We start from the raw sequence: 18,354 nt of genomic DNA on the forward strand, positions 1-18,354 counted from the left end.
ATACCTATATGAGGTTTTAAAGTGGTAAAACTTCAGTTCAAAAAGTTTTGATATCTGATTTTACAATCATGAAGAGGAGAACTAAAATATGTTGTTAGCTTTTATTTAAAGAATTAAAGCATTTGTTTAGAAAACTGTATAATCCATTGAAAGAACTTAGAAATTATCTTGCTTTTATCCTCTTTACCGTATCAAAGCTTTCAAAACAAGGTTTAAGTGTACTTGCAAATACAACAATCTTGAAAAGCGAATTGATGTTATGTCAAAAGTTGGAGGAATTGTTTTGTTTTTCAGATGTTGATTAATGGCATTCTGGAATGATTGTTTGTTCGTTTTTAGTGAAAGAATCATTTGCAAATGCTTGTCATTCAGAATAATTTTACAAGTTTTGTTTTGAAATCTGATTCCTGCATCTGGTTAGGGTAAACCTATTTAGTACTATCAATGCTTTTACCAGTTGTTGGTGCATATTTGTAAGAAGGTCATTAAAAAAAATTTTTTTTTTTTTTTTATTATTTTTCTTTTCTGAAATGATAACTCCTGTAAGCTGATACTTGAAATATGGTGAGAGACTGGCTTTTTTTTTTTTTTTTTATTCTACAAAGCTTCTGTTTTCAGAAGCAAGCTGATTTTTATCAGCATTAAAAAAATTAAAAAAATGTATTTTTTGTAAATCGGTGTGAGCTGTGGCACTTTAGACATAAAATTGTTTATTTCTTCAGTTGGAAAGACAGTTCCGAAAGTTTTCAAAGAATTGCAGTAAAAAAAAAATTAAAAAATTAGCTTTCAAAATTTGGAGTCAGCAAACCTATGAAACAATTTGGGTTGGCCTTTTAAACAGTTATCATATCATCATGCGTGAAATTAAAATTTACCTACAAATTTAATCCCATTTAGAATACTTATTGACTCGCATAAGATCTGTTTGACCATCTAGAAAGTTTGTATCTTAATCAAATTGATGGTCCAGTAAATTTGTACTGTGAGTGTTCGCTGGATGCCATGATAAGCCTTTTATTGTTAACATGTGTTTTTTCAGCTTAATTTGGCCAATTAAAGAAAATTTTTAGTAGAAAGCTTTATTTTGCTTACGATTAACAGTGTGATAAGAGATTTTTAGGATTTAGTGAATGTGTGCAGTTATTACTGGCTTGCAGTACTCAGACTAAGCAGGGTTTTTTTTTCAAGATTATGTGCATAATTTGGAATTTAACTGCAGAAGATTTGAAATTGAGTTTAAAATTCAGTTTACCTGTAGACTAAATTAAATAACTTCAAATAGCCTTTTAAAAGGTCACTTGAAAATAGTTGAGTATTACATAATTTTAACTAAGAAAAAAATAGTCTGACAATTTGACAATTGGTAGTTCTCTATTATAACAATGAATTGAAAACTTTATACAATGGTGCATTCAACACCATATTACATGCAAATGCAAAAGTTTGAATAAAAAGATAGAAGTCAAATGAAGCTAAGATAATAATGTTATGGCCTTATTAACACCAGTTTGGAGTTACATTAGAATTATTCAGTCATAGTGAAACATATGAGTGGTTCCTTAACTAGTGAATTTGACTACAGTTATCAAAGTTTCATATTCATGATGGCGGATAAATTCCATCATGTTGTGATAGAAGCTCTACGAAGGTAAGCACATTGTACCTATAGCTCCATATTGAAGACTGTACTTTGACCCATAATGGTTTTCTTTTACAGATTGTGACTTGGATGGAGAGCTGTCTCATTTTAATTGATACCACATCCTCCTATATCTCTTATATCTACATTTTTAAAGCAATCACAAGCTTTTTTGTTGCCAAGTGGTTGCTAGTTTTAACCCCTGATATGTGCAACTAAAAAAAATTAAGAATAATTACAGGTACAGTGGATTCATGTATTTTTGTGGAATTCACATTTTCAGATATTTGTTTTCTTTATTTTGGCAAATCTGCATACCAGCTTATAGAGAAATTTGTTCTTTGTTACACATTTGACTTTTGGTATCAAGCTTCGTCTAAGCATACAATACTGTGTGATGTATTTTCAGTCCATTGTATGCAATTTTTGTCTTATATTTCTCATAACCTTTGAAATATTATACTTGATACAGCTTTCTGAAATTTGGCATCATGATTTATGTGAGCATGATCTACCACGTGATGCGTTTTCACATCAAATGTATATCTTGCAGCAGTGTTGTTATTAGTGAGCAGAAGCCCAGTCCAACTTGTTTGTTCCTTCATGGCCCTGATGGGGTAACTTCAGGTAGTCCAATAAAGATATTCAGTTTGACTGTCTGTTTAAAGTTGGCTTCAGTCTATGAAAAGTAAAATATTTGTGAACTACAGTAAACTTATTTTACAATGTGCTGTATGTGTAACAAGTAAGAATGTATGTTCTAGTGTCCTGTGGATTGATATTCAATTTTGGGGTTTTACCAAAGACGATATACAAGCCTATAGATAATTTATAAAAAAAAACATGGTTCACCTGTACTCACAAATTCCATGAAAATTGCCAAATTGATCAGAACTTGACTATGTTACATTTATATTGTATGCTGTTACTGAAATTAATGTAACTAAACTTGAAACTGGCAGTTGTTTTGAATATGTGCCTAGTGGTGGTGCTTTACAAGCAACATAACAGACCACTGTTTAATACAATAAAGTTTACAGTAGAATATATACTGTTTTTTTATATAAACAAATTTGTATGTTAAATTATGAACATTACCACATTCATATTAAAAAAGTCTGCATCTACGTCACATGTTTTCACACGCTTTTTGACATGTCATCTCATGTCATGACATGATTTCCCATTGTCAGAGGTTGGCAAGTATGAAAATTGGTAATCCACAAATGATATTAAATTCACAGGATTCATTTATTTCCATGGGTACCAATTTTCGTGGATTGAGGAAAACTTGCATATTTGAGGATATTGAAATTCATAGTTTGGGAAAAGTTTGCATACATTCTTTTAGAAAATTTGTATTTCATTGAACATTTATATCCGAGGTTCTCCTGTTCCCAAGAAATCCACGAAAATTGGTATCCAACAAATATTAATGAATCCATAGTATATTATATAAAAAGTAGTGGGCTTCAAGATTTTATTGGTCACTTTTGGGGAATTGGATTTTATGTTATATTTGGTTTTCTGGACTTAAAATGGACAGCATGAGTAATAAATGAAGAAATGCCTTTGAATTGCAGTAACTGTCTATAAACTAGTATGTTACAATTTTTTTTCTTTTTCAGTATCCATCAGTTAACAGAATCTGAAATAGAGGTATGTTTGTATCCTAGTTTGCTATATAGATAATCTTAATTTATCCGATTGGGAGTCAAATGCCTGTGTTTTTGTAAGTCTTGATGAATTTGCTTGTCATTCAAATGTATGTGTTAAGTAAGCCCTAATGGTTCTGCTTGACATTCAAATGCATGTGTAATGCATTTAATGATTTGTTTGCATTCAGCTTAATTGTTCTGTATTACCGTCAAGACATAAACAAAATGCAAAAAACCTGTAAAATTTACTAAAACTTGTGTTAATTCCGCCAAAAAGAAAGAGGAAATATTGGTACAAAAAATTTCTAGAGGAAGGTTACCAGTTAGTACATACAAGTTAAACAATAAGGAAATATTTGGTAAGACTGATTTTTTATACGCCCGTCAAAATTTTGACGGGACGTATTATGGTATACAAATGTCCGGTGTCCGTCTGTAGGCCGGGCTTAAACATGTAGCACAGTAACTTGAGAACGACTTATCCAAATTTCATGAAACTTAATATAGTTGTTTCGTATAATGGTCAAATGATCTGTATACTTTTTGGTGAAAACAAAATTTAAACTTTTTGAGTTAGGACACTTTGTAACTAAAACAGGGGTGTGTTTTTTTTTCACATGTCGCACCGTATCTCAAAAACTATTCTTGATTATTGCTTAAAACTTTACACACTTCTTAGTTATATTAATCTTAATATCTGTATACTTTTTCGTGATGATTCAAAATTTCATTTTTGAGTTTTTGAGTATTTTGTAAAAAAGGGGGAGGGGTTTTTTACATGTCACGCTGTATCACAAAAATAATTTATGATTATTGCTTAAAACTTTACACACTTCTTTGTTACATTAATCTAAAGATCTGTATACTTTTTGGTGTTGATTCAAGATTTCATTTTTGAGTTTTTGAGTATTTTGTAAAAAAGGGGAAAGGGTTTTAACATGTCGTGCCGTATCTCAAAAACGATTTATGATTATTGCTTAAAACTTTACACACTTCTTTGTTATATTAATCTAAAGATCTGTATACTTTTTGGTGATGACTCAAAATTTTATTTGGTTCTTGTATACATCATTTACTTCTTACATTTAAGTACACTTCAAAGATTCAGTAGCAATTTACAGTACAATAAACTCGGGTTACTTTCTGTTATTTTTCTTCTAAAATTATAGTGAACAATTCATCTGATGTTGTTTTACTACAATATCAGGTGTACAAGGATGCATGATTTTGAAATTGAATGTCTTTTACTGCAAAATATAAGGTGTGCAGGCATATAACATTAACATAACCATAGAGGAGACAACAGCAGAAAGTCACCAACAGGTCTTCAATGCAGTGAGAAATTCCCGCACCCAGAGGCGTCCTTCAGCTGACCCCTAAACAAATATATATACTAGTTCAGTGATAATGAACGCCATACTAAACTTCAAATTGTACACAAGAAACTAAAATTAAAAATAATACAAGACTAACAAAGGCTAGAGGCTCCTGAATTGGGACAGACACAAAAATGTGGCGGGGTTAAACATGTTTATGAGATCTCAACCCTCCCCCTATACCTCTAGCCAATGCAGAAAAGTAAACGCATAACAATACGCACATTAAAATTCAGTTCAAGAGAAGTCTGAGTCTGATGTCAGAAGATGTAACTAAAGAAAATAAACAAAATGACAATACATAAATACATCAGACTACTAGCAGTTAACTGACATCATGGAAATGCCAGCTCCAGACTTCAATTAAACTGACTGAAAGATTATGTCTTTGTCATATGAATATGTGAGGGATTTATTATCATACCATCATAACATATATGAGAAGAATAGGATGTCTATAAATAGATATTTTACTGCAATATCAGGTGTACAAGGATATACATGATTTGGAAATAGGATGTCTATAAATAACTCTTTTTATCAAGTTTTAGGTATACCCCTTTCGACAAGTCAATCAACTGATTTAAATATAAACAGACTAAATTCTTTCTCCACATTTAAATGTGCACTGCTTGAGTATAATAATGTTTTGAACTTCAATGTGAAAGGAATTTTAAAGGAGATCAAGCACATGCTGTGTCAGAACATGCTTGTCATTATAGAATTAAAGTTGATAAATGAATTATGTTAATGCAAGACAGATTTCGTTTGGCAGCTTTCCTCCTAATCTGACAGGTTATTTAGCACCTCATTAGCTTTTTGTATCTTATACATGAAATTAACATTAGAAAACTACACATCCATATATACATTGATCATGTTCTAAAGCTATTTTTTTTTTCTTTGATGAATTTTTTTTCACAGCTTATTCAGCCCAGTGATATTGTTGGCTTTTTTCAAAACTACCTCTACCCTTTTTTATTTGGAAAATATGCGTCATTTTTATCAAATTGGGAAATTTATAATAAACCATGAATTTTAACGGAACTTCAATTTGCAGACCCTCATTTGAAATAAGACCCCTTCTTAGATTCAACAGTGATGATACATAAATACATGTAGACCCTCAAATCTGCACATTGGTCATTTTAGGCATGAAAAATGTTTAGATGAGTGTTTTTCAGTTTGTTTCCATGCACAATTACTAACGAGACTGCACTGTTTGGGAAAATAGTTGTCTTTTTGGGAATAATTTAAGCCATTTTTTTTCAAATTGGGATTTTTCTCCAGGGGAAAAAGCCTTTATTCTCTGTTAATTTAAGGGGGTAGACCTTGATTCAGGGAGATAACTCTTTAAATCAGTTAAGCGTTTGTAAAAGCCAAGATCATCCATGTATTTTAAGCATTTACCTGAAACAGATTGAAAATAATCTATGTAACCTAGAAGCTTAGAATATATTCTTAAAAAATGGTTGACATAAACGTACTGATGATTTTAAGAGTTATTTCCCTTAGCCTAGGTCTACCTCCTTAAGGCAAACAATATCACTGCAGCCTAAAATACTTTTTTCTCACCCTGCTGTGTTGAAATTTCAAACACACAATTCTTTTACCTTTAAATTGTGCGTTCCTTGTCAAAAAGTTTATATAATGTTTAATGTGTGGGTATTTTTTTTGTTTTTTGATATTGAGGGGCAGTATGTTTTTTTGTCAGTCTGTCTGGTCTGTCTGTCTATCCTGGATCAGATTAAAGTTTTTGTTTAAAGTAGTAAGTTAATCATCAAGTTGTAGTCAATCAATTTGATAGTTAATTATCACGTCAAGTATGATGTAAAATATTGTATAGAGGGTTATTTTTGCGGGGTGTAAATTTTCACTTATTTTCGCAGATAGAACAAAATCGTCAAATTAAATTCCGCCAATTTAAAAGTATACATGCAAATGTATTGATAAAAGTTTTAATCTGCCAAAATAATAACCGCCAAAATATTTAGTATACCTATTTCAATGAAGATCGCCAAAATTAACACCCGTGAAAATAACAAGCTATACAGTAATAATATGAATCAAACAGACTCAGATATCAAAGATTCAAAATGAATACAGCACACAGAAGAATAAATATGTGAAATGAAAAAGTAATTTCATGAAATAATGGAAAATATTTTTTAAAGATTGATCTTCCTCCATATAATTTAATTTTGGATGTTACATGTTCTGTCTATTTCGAAATGATATCAAAAAGGTGATGCATACTCTAACATATCCTGCTACGCTGATTATTCAGCGTTCACCACATTCATTAACATTTTACAACTTCTTCAAGAGAACCACTGAATTGAATGAAACCAAACATGGCATGAATGTTCCTTATGAGATGCTGACCAAGTGTTGTTACTTTGTAGCTGATCCATCATCCAAGATGGTTGCCAGTGGGGGGGACTTAGTTTAACATAGGACCCTATGGGAAATACATTCAAATTGAACCACTGAATGGAATGAAATCAAACATAGCGTAAATGTTTCTTATGAGATGCTGACCAAGTGTTGTTATTTTGTAGCTGATCCATCATCCAAGATGGCCACCAGCGGGGGGTCTAGTTTAACATAGGACCCTATGAGAAATGCAAACAAAAGTCTTCTTTTAGAGAACCACTGATGGAATGGAACCCAACATAGCATGAATGTTCCTTATGAGGTGTGGACCAAGTTTTGTAACTTTGTAGCCAAATTTTATCTTTTTTTATATGATTTCAAAAACCCAAGTAGAGTCAGGTGAGCGATACAGGCTCTTGAGAGCCTCTAGTTTATGTTATTTCTTCATAGACAGAAAAAATATAAGTCATTCCTTAAATATATTTGCACAAACATCTGTGAATAACAACCTTTCAACACATAAACATTTCAAAATAAACTAAGATTAAATTGCATGAAAATAACCCTGGCCTTCTGCACCTTGAAGGGAACAGATATTGCTTATACCTGCCTAAATAATGGGATGCATTGTGCAATTAACACAATGGTAAATGCAGTTGTAAACAGATTAATTTAAATTCTTTGTGGAAGGTCTTTTAAGTAGAAATGTGTTATGATCGTTTGATGGTAATATTATGTATGCAAAGTTAAAGGTCAAGAAACGAATAAAGCTTGATAAAAGGCAAATTTACTTGTCTATTTGTGTTTTTTTTTTGGTAGTTGGATGAAAGTCATTGTACCCAATATCTCCTTTACTTTATGATTATACAATTGATATTATTTTGTTGATGCCGTTCAGTTATAAATATTCATTTTGTTACAATATTGTTATTTTATGGTAGTATGCTCACCTTGAGACTTGGGGTCATGAGTTTGATTTCAAGTATGATCACTCCAACACAAGAAATTTGGTTTTTGTTTTTTTAAGCCTTGAATTTAAGAATATGAGCAAAGAATGATTTGCTGCGAGTGTAAATGATTCTTTGATTAGATTGGATGTCTTTCTGTGGACTGATACCTTATGAACTAGCACGTTAAAAACTCAGCTAAGTCTGTTTTTATAATTTTTATAAATCAACAACTTCTCGTCATGTAATCTGTGTAATATTTGCCACTGGATGAATAAACTATAGAGAAATATAAACATGATCCTTATTATTACTTTGCAGAATAAGTTTACCAGTCTTTCATTAGCCTTCAAAACAGACAAATTGACTTTAGAGAAACGACTAGAGATACAAGAAAGATATAGAGATTTATCTGAACAAAATGTTGACAAAGAAATTAAAGGTCTTAGGACATCTTTGGAGGTTTGTATTACTAAAAATGGTTGACTAGTAAGTAATATCACATGAACAATGAACTCCGAGGAAAATCAAATGGCAAAATCAAAATCTCAAACGCATCAAACGAATGGACGCAACTGTCATATTCCTGATTTGGTATATTAAATGAATAGAAAAGGTGTAGGATTAAAACAAAACTTGAAATTTATGTTATTTCCTGGTGTCAAATTTTACGAAAATTGGTGTATCATATAATAAGCATGTACCAATTTGTTTGAATCAGTACTAATTATGTGTTTCTGTTATCATATAAAAAAAAGTGGAACCATTGTCTTTGAGATCTATGTTGTTTTCTGGTTTACAAAACATGACTTTAAAGTCATATGAAACCTCAAATAAAAAAAAAAGATGCATATGTTTTTTATAACAAAATGGATAGTTTTCATTATTTAAACTTATTTACATAAACTTTTCTTAAAGAAAATTCTTTAATTTGTCCTCATTTAGAAGTTTACATTTTTTTAATTGCTTGTATCCAGGAAGCAATTCGCCGACATATTTTCTGTATGCATAGTGACCTTAGTGTGAACCTTCTCTTAAAAATCTGGTGATCGCAATACACATGGACCTGTCACTGAAATAAACTTTATCTGATTGTACATGTTAAGCACAGGCTGATTGTTTACTATAAGGTGACAATCAGTAAACTTCGAGTCAAAACAAAGCATTTAATGAGCTGCCATATTTGTTAAATCATTACAGACAGAGAGAACAAAAATTGACAATTATACGATCTATATTTGCGTAAAAAATGATCAAATTGTGCACGGAAGAATAAGTTTATGATATATACATGTATGCATTGGTTCATGAATTGAATAAACAATATTTTTCACCAGTCAAAAAAATAAACAATATAAGGCAAAAACTTTGTTTCTTCACTTTGTTTGATAACTATAAAAAAAGAAGATGTGGTAGGATTGCCAATGAGACAACTCTCCACAAGAGATCAAGATGACACAGATATTAACAACTATTGGTTACCGTACCGCCTTCAACAATGAGCAAAGCCCATACTGCATAGTCAGCTATAAAAGACCCCGAAATGACAAAATAAAACAAGAAAACAAGAAAACTAACAGCCTTATTTATGTAAAAAAAAAAACACTAAAAAACAGCCGTTTCATAACTTGTTAAGAAAGATGTATTTTAGGGTTATCAGTATCATTAAAAGTTCCTGTTGTTTTTCTGACAGTTATTGCCTCATTCAAATTTTCTAACAGTTATTGCCTCATTAACTTGAGATAAAAGTCACTTTAGAAATTAGTTTGGACTATTAAATGGGTGCAAATCATTTTAATACCAAGATGATCAGTAATTCAAGTCTAATAGTAAAATGTTAACACCTTTTAACATCTCAAACAGAAAAATAATACATTTGAAAAAGTTTATAGTGTAATAAAGTATCATATTATCATAGATTTTGTAACTTTGATTTTAAAAAACATCTTTTTATGCTAATGATAATGAAAATTGATACATATGTAGGTATTATATGCTACTGTTTATTCCAAAATTATTGTTAGCATTTCTTATTATAGATTTGTCATTTTATACTAGAATGCGATTTGAATTTTTGTGATATTGAGAAAAATCCTTAATTAATTCATATTAAAAAAAATTTAAAATGCGAGTTTAAATTATCACAGTTATATCACTTTCGCATTTTTCGCAATAATTTCTGAATTTACAGTATTCTAAAGTGATTCCCAATGAACAAAATTAACCATATGCTTCAATTTTCAAAAAAGTTGACTTAAAAAATAAAATATATTTTAAAGAATTTCTATTACTTTTTTCAGACTATCAGCCAGTTACCGGAATGTGTAGATTCCCAAGTACAAGATGTATTGAAGAAGATCAGACGACATATAGATGTTCTGGAACAGACTTCTACAAAAGTTTCCAGTAGGGCTGAAGTATTTGGTGCTGTTCAGCAAGTAATTATTACTGTTATACTTTACATTATATAGTAACTATTTGATTGGCTACAGGGGCGGATCCAGCCATTTTAAAAAGTCCCCATTCAAATGCCTTGATCGGCCAAAAGAAAGGGGGTTCCAACCCCCGGAACCCATCCACCCTGGATCCGCCAATGGGCTATTATATATGTGTCATAATTTAATTTCAATGTTTTGATGTTCAACAAGTAATTATAATTGTTGCTTTTGTATAGACCACTTTCAAAAGTGGCATTTTACGGTAAACTTCTTATGCTTGTGTTATAATATAACATTATGAGGCAATTGTTCAATGACATCATTTACCCCAATTGGCCTCTGGTCAACAAGTGAAACTCGCTTATAAAAAAAACAATCAAGAAAAAAGAAAGTGTCAACAATATTAAGGTTGGTTTTGTTTTTCCTTTCCCTCAAAATCAATAAAGGGATACTGTAACTTCAGAAATTATTGCGTGCATTTATTTTTGTCATTTTAGATTAAAACATACATGTCAACCTCTGACAATGGGAAATCATGTCATGACATGACATGACATGTCATAAAGCGTGTAAAAACGTGTGACGTAGATGCGGACTTTTTAATATGAATGTGGTAATGTTCATAATTTCACATAAAAATTTGTTTATATACAACTGTGAACTTTTATTGTATAAAACAGTGGTCTGTTATGTTGTTTTTAAGGCTCCACCACTAGGCACATATTCAAAACAACTGCCAGTTTCAAGTTTAGTTCCATTTATTTGATAACAATATACAACAATGTACAATATAAATCTAACATAGTCAAGTTCTGATCAGAATTCAGTGTCAATATTTCTTTATAATTGAAAAAGCTCTCCCACAGTAGGAATTGATATTTGAAAGAATGTCATTATGTTGTTTTTTTGGCAATGTAAAATGTCATCTATTATCTCTGCCATTTCTCCCATTGCCTTGTCAAAACTGGGTAGTTCATCAGAAGATAGCTGGTACTATGAGAGCTGATCCAACAGTTCTGTGATATTTTCATCCCCATGGCCTGTAGTGAGTGTAGAATCTGTTGGCTATATTTGAAACTGAAATTAAAAGAGAAAAATGTTTTATAAATTTGATTTCCATTAAATAAACATGTTAAATGGTTATTCAACTAGCTACATTGTATTTCTCCTCTCACATGTATTGTTTTTGATCATTGCAATAAAGAATGCACAATACGTTACTTGTCACTCGATCAATAAAACTCGAACTCCAAAATATAATTTATAAACATTGAATATTGGTACGTACACATCAATCGGCGCTTTAGACGACGGTACAGGCCTGGAAGCGACCTCTTTCTGTGCACATTTCCCATATAAAGTGAATTTGAAAGAAAGTAACAAAATCGTTAAAACTAATCACAAACTACTTACCTTTTACTGTTATGTCTATATAGAAAAATAAACAATATGGCAGACAAACTTCGAAATTTTCGGTATTTATCGCCGAATAAGGGAAAAAACCGAGAATAGCGATATCACTAACGACCACAAAGTGAAAAGAACGAAAATGCGTGTAATTGCGTGTAAAGCGTTGAAAAGCGTGTACACGCCATGTGACAAAATCCTCGCGTGTAGACCGTTGAAAAAGCGTGTATTACACGCGAATATCATGTCACTTGACATGTATGGATTAAAAGGTGATTTTAATTTTTGAGATATTGAGAAAAATCCTGTTTTAATCATAAAAAAAAAAATTCATAATGTGAGTTTAAATTATTGTGACTATATTATCCTGTCTCATTTTATGCAATAATTAAAACATCACAATAATTTCTGAATTTACAGTAATCATCTAGTGCAGTACATCTTTTTTTCTAAAGTATGCAAAATGAATTTAGTAATAAAAAAATGTAAAAAAAAATGAAATTTAATCATAGGAAAATCAAATTGTATATATAATTGCAGGAGAAAAGAATGAGTAAAGCAATAGAAGTGATGATAGCTCATGTTGAAAATCTAAAAATGGCATATGAACAAGAACATAAGGAACTTGAAGAAGCTAGGTAAGGCTTTATGAAATGAGTAGATTTTCAGACACCTCTTTCTGGTTTGCTAATACTGTAGGTTCATTTATTCTCGTGGGTACAAATTTTCGTGGTTTCAGAAAAACTTGCATATTCATGAATATTTGATTTCGTGGTTTTGCCAAAATATGCATTTATTCCTTTAGAAAATTTGTTATTCGTTGAATATTTTAATTCGTGGTTCTCCTGTAGCCACGAAATCCACGAAAGTTGGTATCCAACGAATATTAATGATTCCACAGTACTTTGAATTTAAAAATATGTGAAAGGTTCTTTAAAATTTTCATGTTGAACACCCAACAATCAATCCATCATTTTAAAGCAGGAAGACTTCAAAATCCGAAACAAATCAATTTTTACTTATGCGTATTCACAATGGTTTGAAAAAAATTATAATATGACTTTATTTTTCAGAAAACTTATTCAAGATGGTCGCCCGTTTGGTCACACTTTTGATTCAGGTATACTTTGATATGTTTTCTCTTGCTCACTAAGTTGCATATTCGTATGGCTATAAACAAACCACATCTTAACAATTCGATTCTTTTGCCATGGGGTTTTCCTATACAACTTTTAATTCTTAAACGAAAAAAGAGTACGAGAAAATTGATGTACAAGTGGAAGTGAAAAAAGTAAATAACACAACATGTTATTGCAAAACCTCAAAGTTTATACCTGCTATTATTGCATAGCAATATAATATTTCCCACAGAAAGTACCCAAAAGTTGGCATGCAATAAATTCTAATATTGCACTAGTGCAATAAATCTTCAAAATTCATGACTTCATCAACGACAAAATCTTAGTTTAAACCAATTTTTACTTTCAAATATTATATTGCTATACACAAAAAGGGTTATTGCATGAATATTTGGGAATATTGTCCCTCGTAGAACATATATTGCAGTCGCAAACTCGTGCAATATAAAATTCTACTCAGGACAATATTCCCCAATATTCATTCAATAACCCTATAATATACAAATAATTTGATGTGTTATTCTGCATTATGGAGAGTGGTATGATTACTAACGAGACAAAAACATAAATGGCACAACTTTTACTGCACCATTTCAACAATTAATGTCTCACCGGTGACGCTGTAGTCCAAAACATTTTAAAATATTTGAAAATATAAAAACCTTATACAAATGGCAAAGTGCTGATCAAACTAAAAAGGACTTAGAGTATAGCTAAATCTGGACACAGCATTCAGAACTTTTGCATGAGGGAGATGTATTCCTTAATTTAAAATGATTTCCAAAATTTTATATCAGCAAACTTTAATCAATACAATATCAAAATTTTCCAAAGTACATTTGTACTTGCTATTTGGCTGGTGAAACCCTTGGGGACTATCAGTCCACTATTATCCACTAGGGTTTAAATGAGGAAGTATAAACAATTATGCATATAACATTTTATTTGATTTCTTTTCTTTCAGATTCTTCTGGATTTGCATCAAGGAGGTCTGCATCTGTTTGTCAAGGAATAGGTGTAACAAAAGTAAGTCATTCCTTCGAATATCAGTGACATGCAGAAAGGGGAGGGGCTTTCTTATAAGCATAAACTGTCTGTCTAGTTCATGTCACTTGGTGATGGAAGACAAATTATAATTCATATATAGAATAATTATATATAAGAAGATGTGGTATGAGTGCCAATGAGTCAACTCTACATCCAAGTCACAATTTGTAAAATGAAACCATTATAGGTCAAAGTACGGTCTTCAACACAGAGCCTTAGCTCACACCAGACAGCAAGCTATAAATGGCCCCAAAAAATGACTAGTGTAAAATCATTCCAACGGGAAAACCAACTGTTTAAGCTATATAAAAAACCAGAAACACTTATGAACCACATAAACAATGACAGCTACTGATCATCCAAATCCTGAATGAGGACAGGTGCAAACAGTTGCAGCAGGATTAATCTATATGAAAAAACATATGTTGTCTTGGAATCAAAGTTATCTATGCAGCATTTTTCTCAATGCATGCAAATTAAAGATTTTGACAATACTTGGTTATTCTAGTTCTACTGAATCACTTTGTAAAGGCAAAATCATGAATTTTGGACTTCAAGTGGGAGATGTGAAAATCCTTTGAAGATCATAAATAAGTTCTAGGGAACATACAGTTTACACAAAGATAAAAATGACAAATAGAGCTCCATGTTGTAAATACCTTTTGTTATATGCCATAAAAACTACAAACTAATTTTGGTTATTTTTCAGACTGCCCGACGGAGGGTGAGTGAGAGTACTGGTCCAAGAGTAGGCTCCAATGGAACATTATCCCATTCTATGTCCCTGGTAAATATCAATACATTATCAATCAGAAATAAATTTATTAAAATGGCATGATTGTAAAAATTTATAGCCAATTCAAACACAATAATTATGTTACATATATGTATTGAAATAGCTTATGACCGTTTTTGTGATAGGAAATTTAGTGGGTAAAGAAATGGTAAAAATCTGGCTAAAAAAAAAGGGAAAAAAATGAAGTAGTATACTGTTTTTTTAAATCTATACTAGCCAATCAACAAAATGCTGTTTTACAAATTGTCATATTTTATATGCATTACTTAAAAAGAGAAAATGTAGAATTCCTTTTAGCCAATTTAATCTGCTTAATGTTTATATATCAGTACACTGAACAGCATGTTTTTAATTTTTGTCCATTTAATTTCTGTTTTCTAAATGTACACTTAAATAGCTTGTTCATTGAAATTAATTTTATATTGCATGCACTCAAATTCTTTTTCACTATATGCTCTACCCCCTTTTAATGATATTTTAATTATGTTTTATCAATGACTGTTGGTAAAATTTACAATAATGATTTTCGTTAATATTGTTAGCCAAAAAATCTGAAAGAATACAATAAGAGTCAGGTAAAATGGAATGAATTTTGCACTAAAGTTTGAACTTGTGTTTGGTAGCTTTGATATTTACATCATTTACACAGGCCACCAAAAATCATTTTTAATATGAACTTCATTTAAAACGAATACTGGGTGCAACAATTTTTAACAAGTATCACCAAACACACAAGTTACACATATAACATTAGACAATTAAAATACAACCCAAAGCTGGAATGGACCTGACTCAATCTCTGTAACAAATATTCTTCTCTAATAGTTCAGATTTGCCATGGATCAAATACCATATTTTTAGGTTTCCCGAAAAATATCTTCATTTGTTCTTCTTATGAAATAAACACTTACTCTTATCAAAATTAAAAGTTAAACCAAAAATTGGGAACTTATTTTTGATAATAATTTTGAGATAAAAAGATTAATATTTTTTGGTGAGTCCTTCTTAACTGATGGGTTTATTACTAAAGTTATAGCACATTAAATAAAATCATCTATAGATTTTACAGGGTATGTGGTTTCCAGTCAAAATTTGGTGAAATTAAATATCTCTCACGTGACAATCATATGAATGAGTTAGCATGAATCAGAAAATTATAATCCGAGTTTTTGTGTGTGTTCGCACTTAAAACTGAATTATACTAGCATCTTGGTATATTATCTGAGTGTCACAAACAACTTATTTATTTGTCTGCAATAGTCGGTATTGGTTGTTGCTTTATGTCAAATACATATATTCAGTTAGAAGTGATATTATGTAATTTTCAATATTTCTTTTCAGTTGTTTTGATATTATTGTTTGAAGGGCTATTCCAGAAATGATTATATAAGCATGAAGGACAAAATGCAAATTGTGTATTTATATCCATCATGCAATAGAATTCACATGAAAATGATTATCTCCCTTTGGTTGCTAAGTCTGATTTCCTGAACATTTACTGTGGATTCATTAATTTTTTCTAGTATGTAGGAAAAAAATATATTTTCTGAGGTATTCAATTCGTGGTTTTTCTATAGTAGAGTCTATTTAAAAAATGTTCTTCGTTGAACTTATAATTATGGTTCGCATATACCCTTGAAATCAACGAAAATTGGTATCCCATAAATAATAATGAATCCACATTTTCAAAACCTATTCTTCTGGAAAACCCCTCATATGCAATGTTATAGATATTCATATATTTAAAATTATGCTTTGCAAACTTTATTTTGATTAAAGATTTTTCATCTGACAAAAAAAAATCATGGAAATTATTGATCTTTTAAAAATGTAGAAGTTTATCTTTTCTCTTCAGAATTTGAGAAATTAAAAATGTTACTCTGCAATTGAATTTCATACGCAGACAGAACTCACCTTACAGCACATTTTTTAACCGGGATGTTTTTTTGTCCATTTTTGCCAGAAATTATGAATTGGCAAAGAAATAAGTGTTTGAGTATTACTTTGTACAAATTTCAAATAAAAATGAGACATTTAAAAAGTTTCCATTTATGTCTTGGAAAAAAATTATTCAGATGAAAAATCTTTGTAGCTTTTTTGAACACATGTAGAAATATTAACTGTATTAACAGGCATGTCAACTCATATATGAATAGAATTTACAATTTAGGGCTATTCCATTAAAATATATGTGGGAGGGTAGGAAGGGACTTTCAAAATATAACCAATAACCGTTTTTTAGTTATTTTACATAGTGGTAATAGAAGCATACTGAAAAAAGACAACTGATCCACATTCAATAATTAAACTTCCCTACCTACCCTTCAACATACATTCTAATGGAATAGCGCTTATGATTTAAAATTTAAAAAGGCAATGATTTGGTAATTTTGTAAGTATGTATGTGTTGACAAGCCATAGTAGACGACTTAACACTAACTTTAGATATGCATGATTGTATTGTTAGGACTTGATTGATACCCGGTTGGGACTCAGGAAAGATCAACGGGATGATGAGGTAAAAAAATATATTGTGTTGTTTATATTTGTGAAGTAAAAATACACACATAGGTATCAAGTCATGTTACATTTTACAAACCATGTTAAAAATAAAGCAGTTAAAATTGAGGATGAGCACTCTCTTTTAAAAGAGTTATCAAATGTGTCTTTTTCTTTTTTTTTTTATTTCTTTTCTTCAATAGTGAACATTATAAATGCTATTTTTAGTGTCAACTATTTGTTTTTGGCTAACTATTTATTTATAGAATTTGTCAATTCATAATTCATATTCTGTATGCAGATATCTAATGGTTTGATGATGGCCTCATTGACCAAGTGGTCTAATTAGTTCTACTACTGTGATCACTAGCCAGTCAACACTGAGGTTGTGAGTTCAAACTCAACCTATGCTGGTGCACTCGACTCCAATTCTTATTGACTAGGATTTTCACTCTGGCTTCCTCCACCAATAAAAACTTGCCACCATGAAATAGCTTAAATGTGGCGTTAAAACACCAACAACCAATCAATCAACCTAAGGGTTTGAAAAGTTCATACCTCATACCAGTTATTGTTGATCTAATTTTTAACTGATTAATTAAATCAACTTCAAGTTTGTGTGATTAAATGAACTTTCTGATTACTTTAGATAATGGGTCAAACTTAAAAGTTTGTTTGTGATTAGGTTTTATAGATATAGGTTAAATGTAATTGGATTTGAAGTAGGGTGAACCTTTTTCTTTTTGACCGGGTTCGTTTGACCATGACCTATTTTTCATGGGTATTTAAGTTTTACATAATGTGGAGGGTTTATTTCAACATTTATTGATTAAACCTTGTAAGTAATCTTGATTTTGATTGGTCGATAGGTAGTGTTACTTTTCTGTATTTTTTAATGAAAAGAATACAGATATTTGTATTTAACCACAGCTAGCAAATATGTATGAGGATATCTCTTATATAACCATAACTAGTCTTGAACATGCATGTAATATTTGTCACTAGACGTTAAGGAACCAACAATCAATGACT

The 18,354-nt window shown here is 30.7% G+C and overlaps 1 protein-coding gene across 5 annotated transcripts in view; it reads left to right on the forward strand.

The window, feature by feature from the left end:
- Positions 1 to 18,354, forward strand: part of LOC143047438 (uncharacterized) — a 134,252-nt gene that overhangs the window by 107,359 nt on the left and 8,539 nt on the right. For 3 of the 5 annotated variants that reach the window (XM_076220497.1, XM_076220498.1, XM_076220500.1), the window contains 8 exons: positions 3,268 to 3,298; positions 8,318 to 8,458; positions 10,297 to 10,434; positions 12,382 to 12,479; positions 12,915 to 12,961; positions 13,945 to 14,006; positions 14,737 to 14,814; positions 17,291 to 17,341. In XM_076220497.1, coding sequence (XP_076076612.1) covers positions 3,268 to 3,298; positions 8,318 to 8,458; positions 10,297 to 10,434; positions 12,382 to 12,479; positions 12,915 to 12,961; positions 13,945 to 14,006; positions 14,737 to 14,814; positions 17,291 to 17,341 — 646 coding nt within the window. The other 2 variants (XM_076220501.1, XM_076220499.1) reach the window with 2 other exon arrangements.

The sequence above is a fragment of the Mytilus galloprovincialis genome, chromosome 10, assembly GCF_965363235.1.
Source record: "Mytilus galloprovincialis chromosome 10, xbMytGall1.hap1.1, whole genome shotgun sequence".
Taxonomy (NCBI): Eukaryota; Metazoa; Mollusca; class Bivalvia; order Mytilida; family Mytilidae; genus Mytilus; species Mytilus galloprovincialis.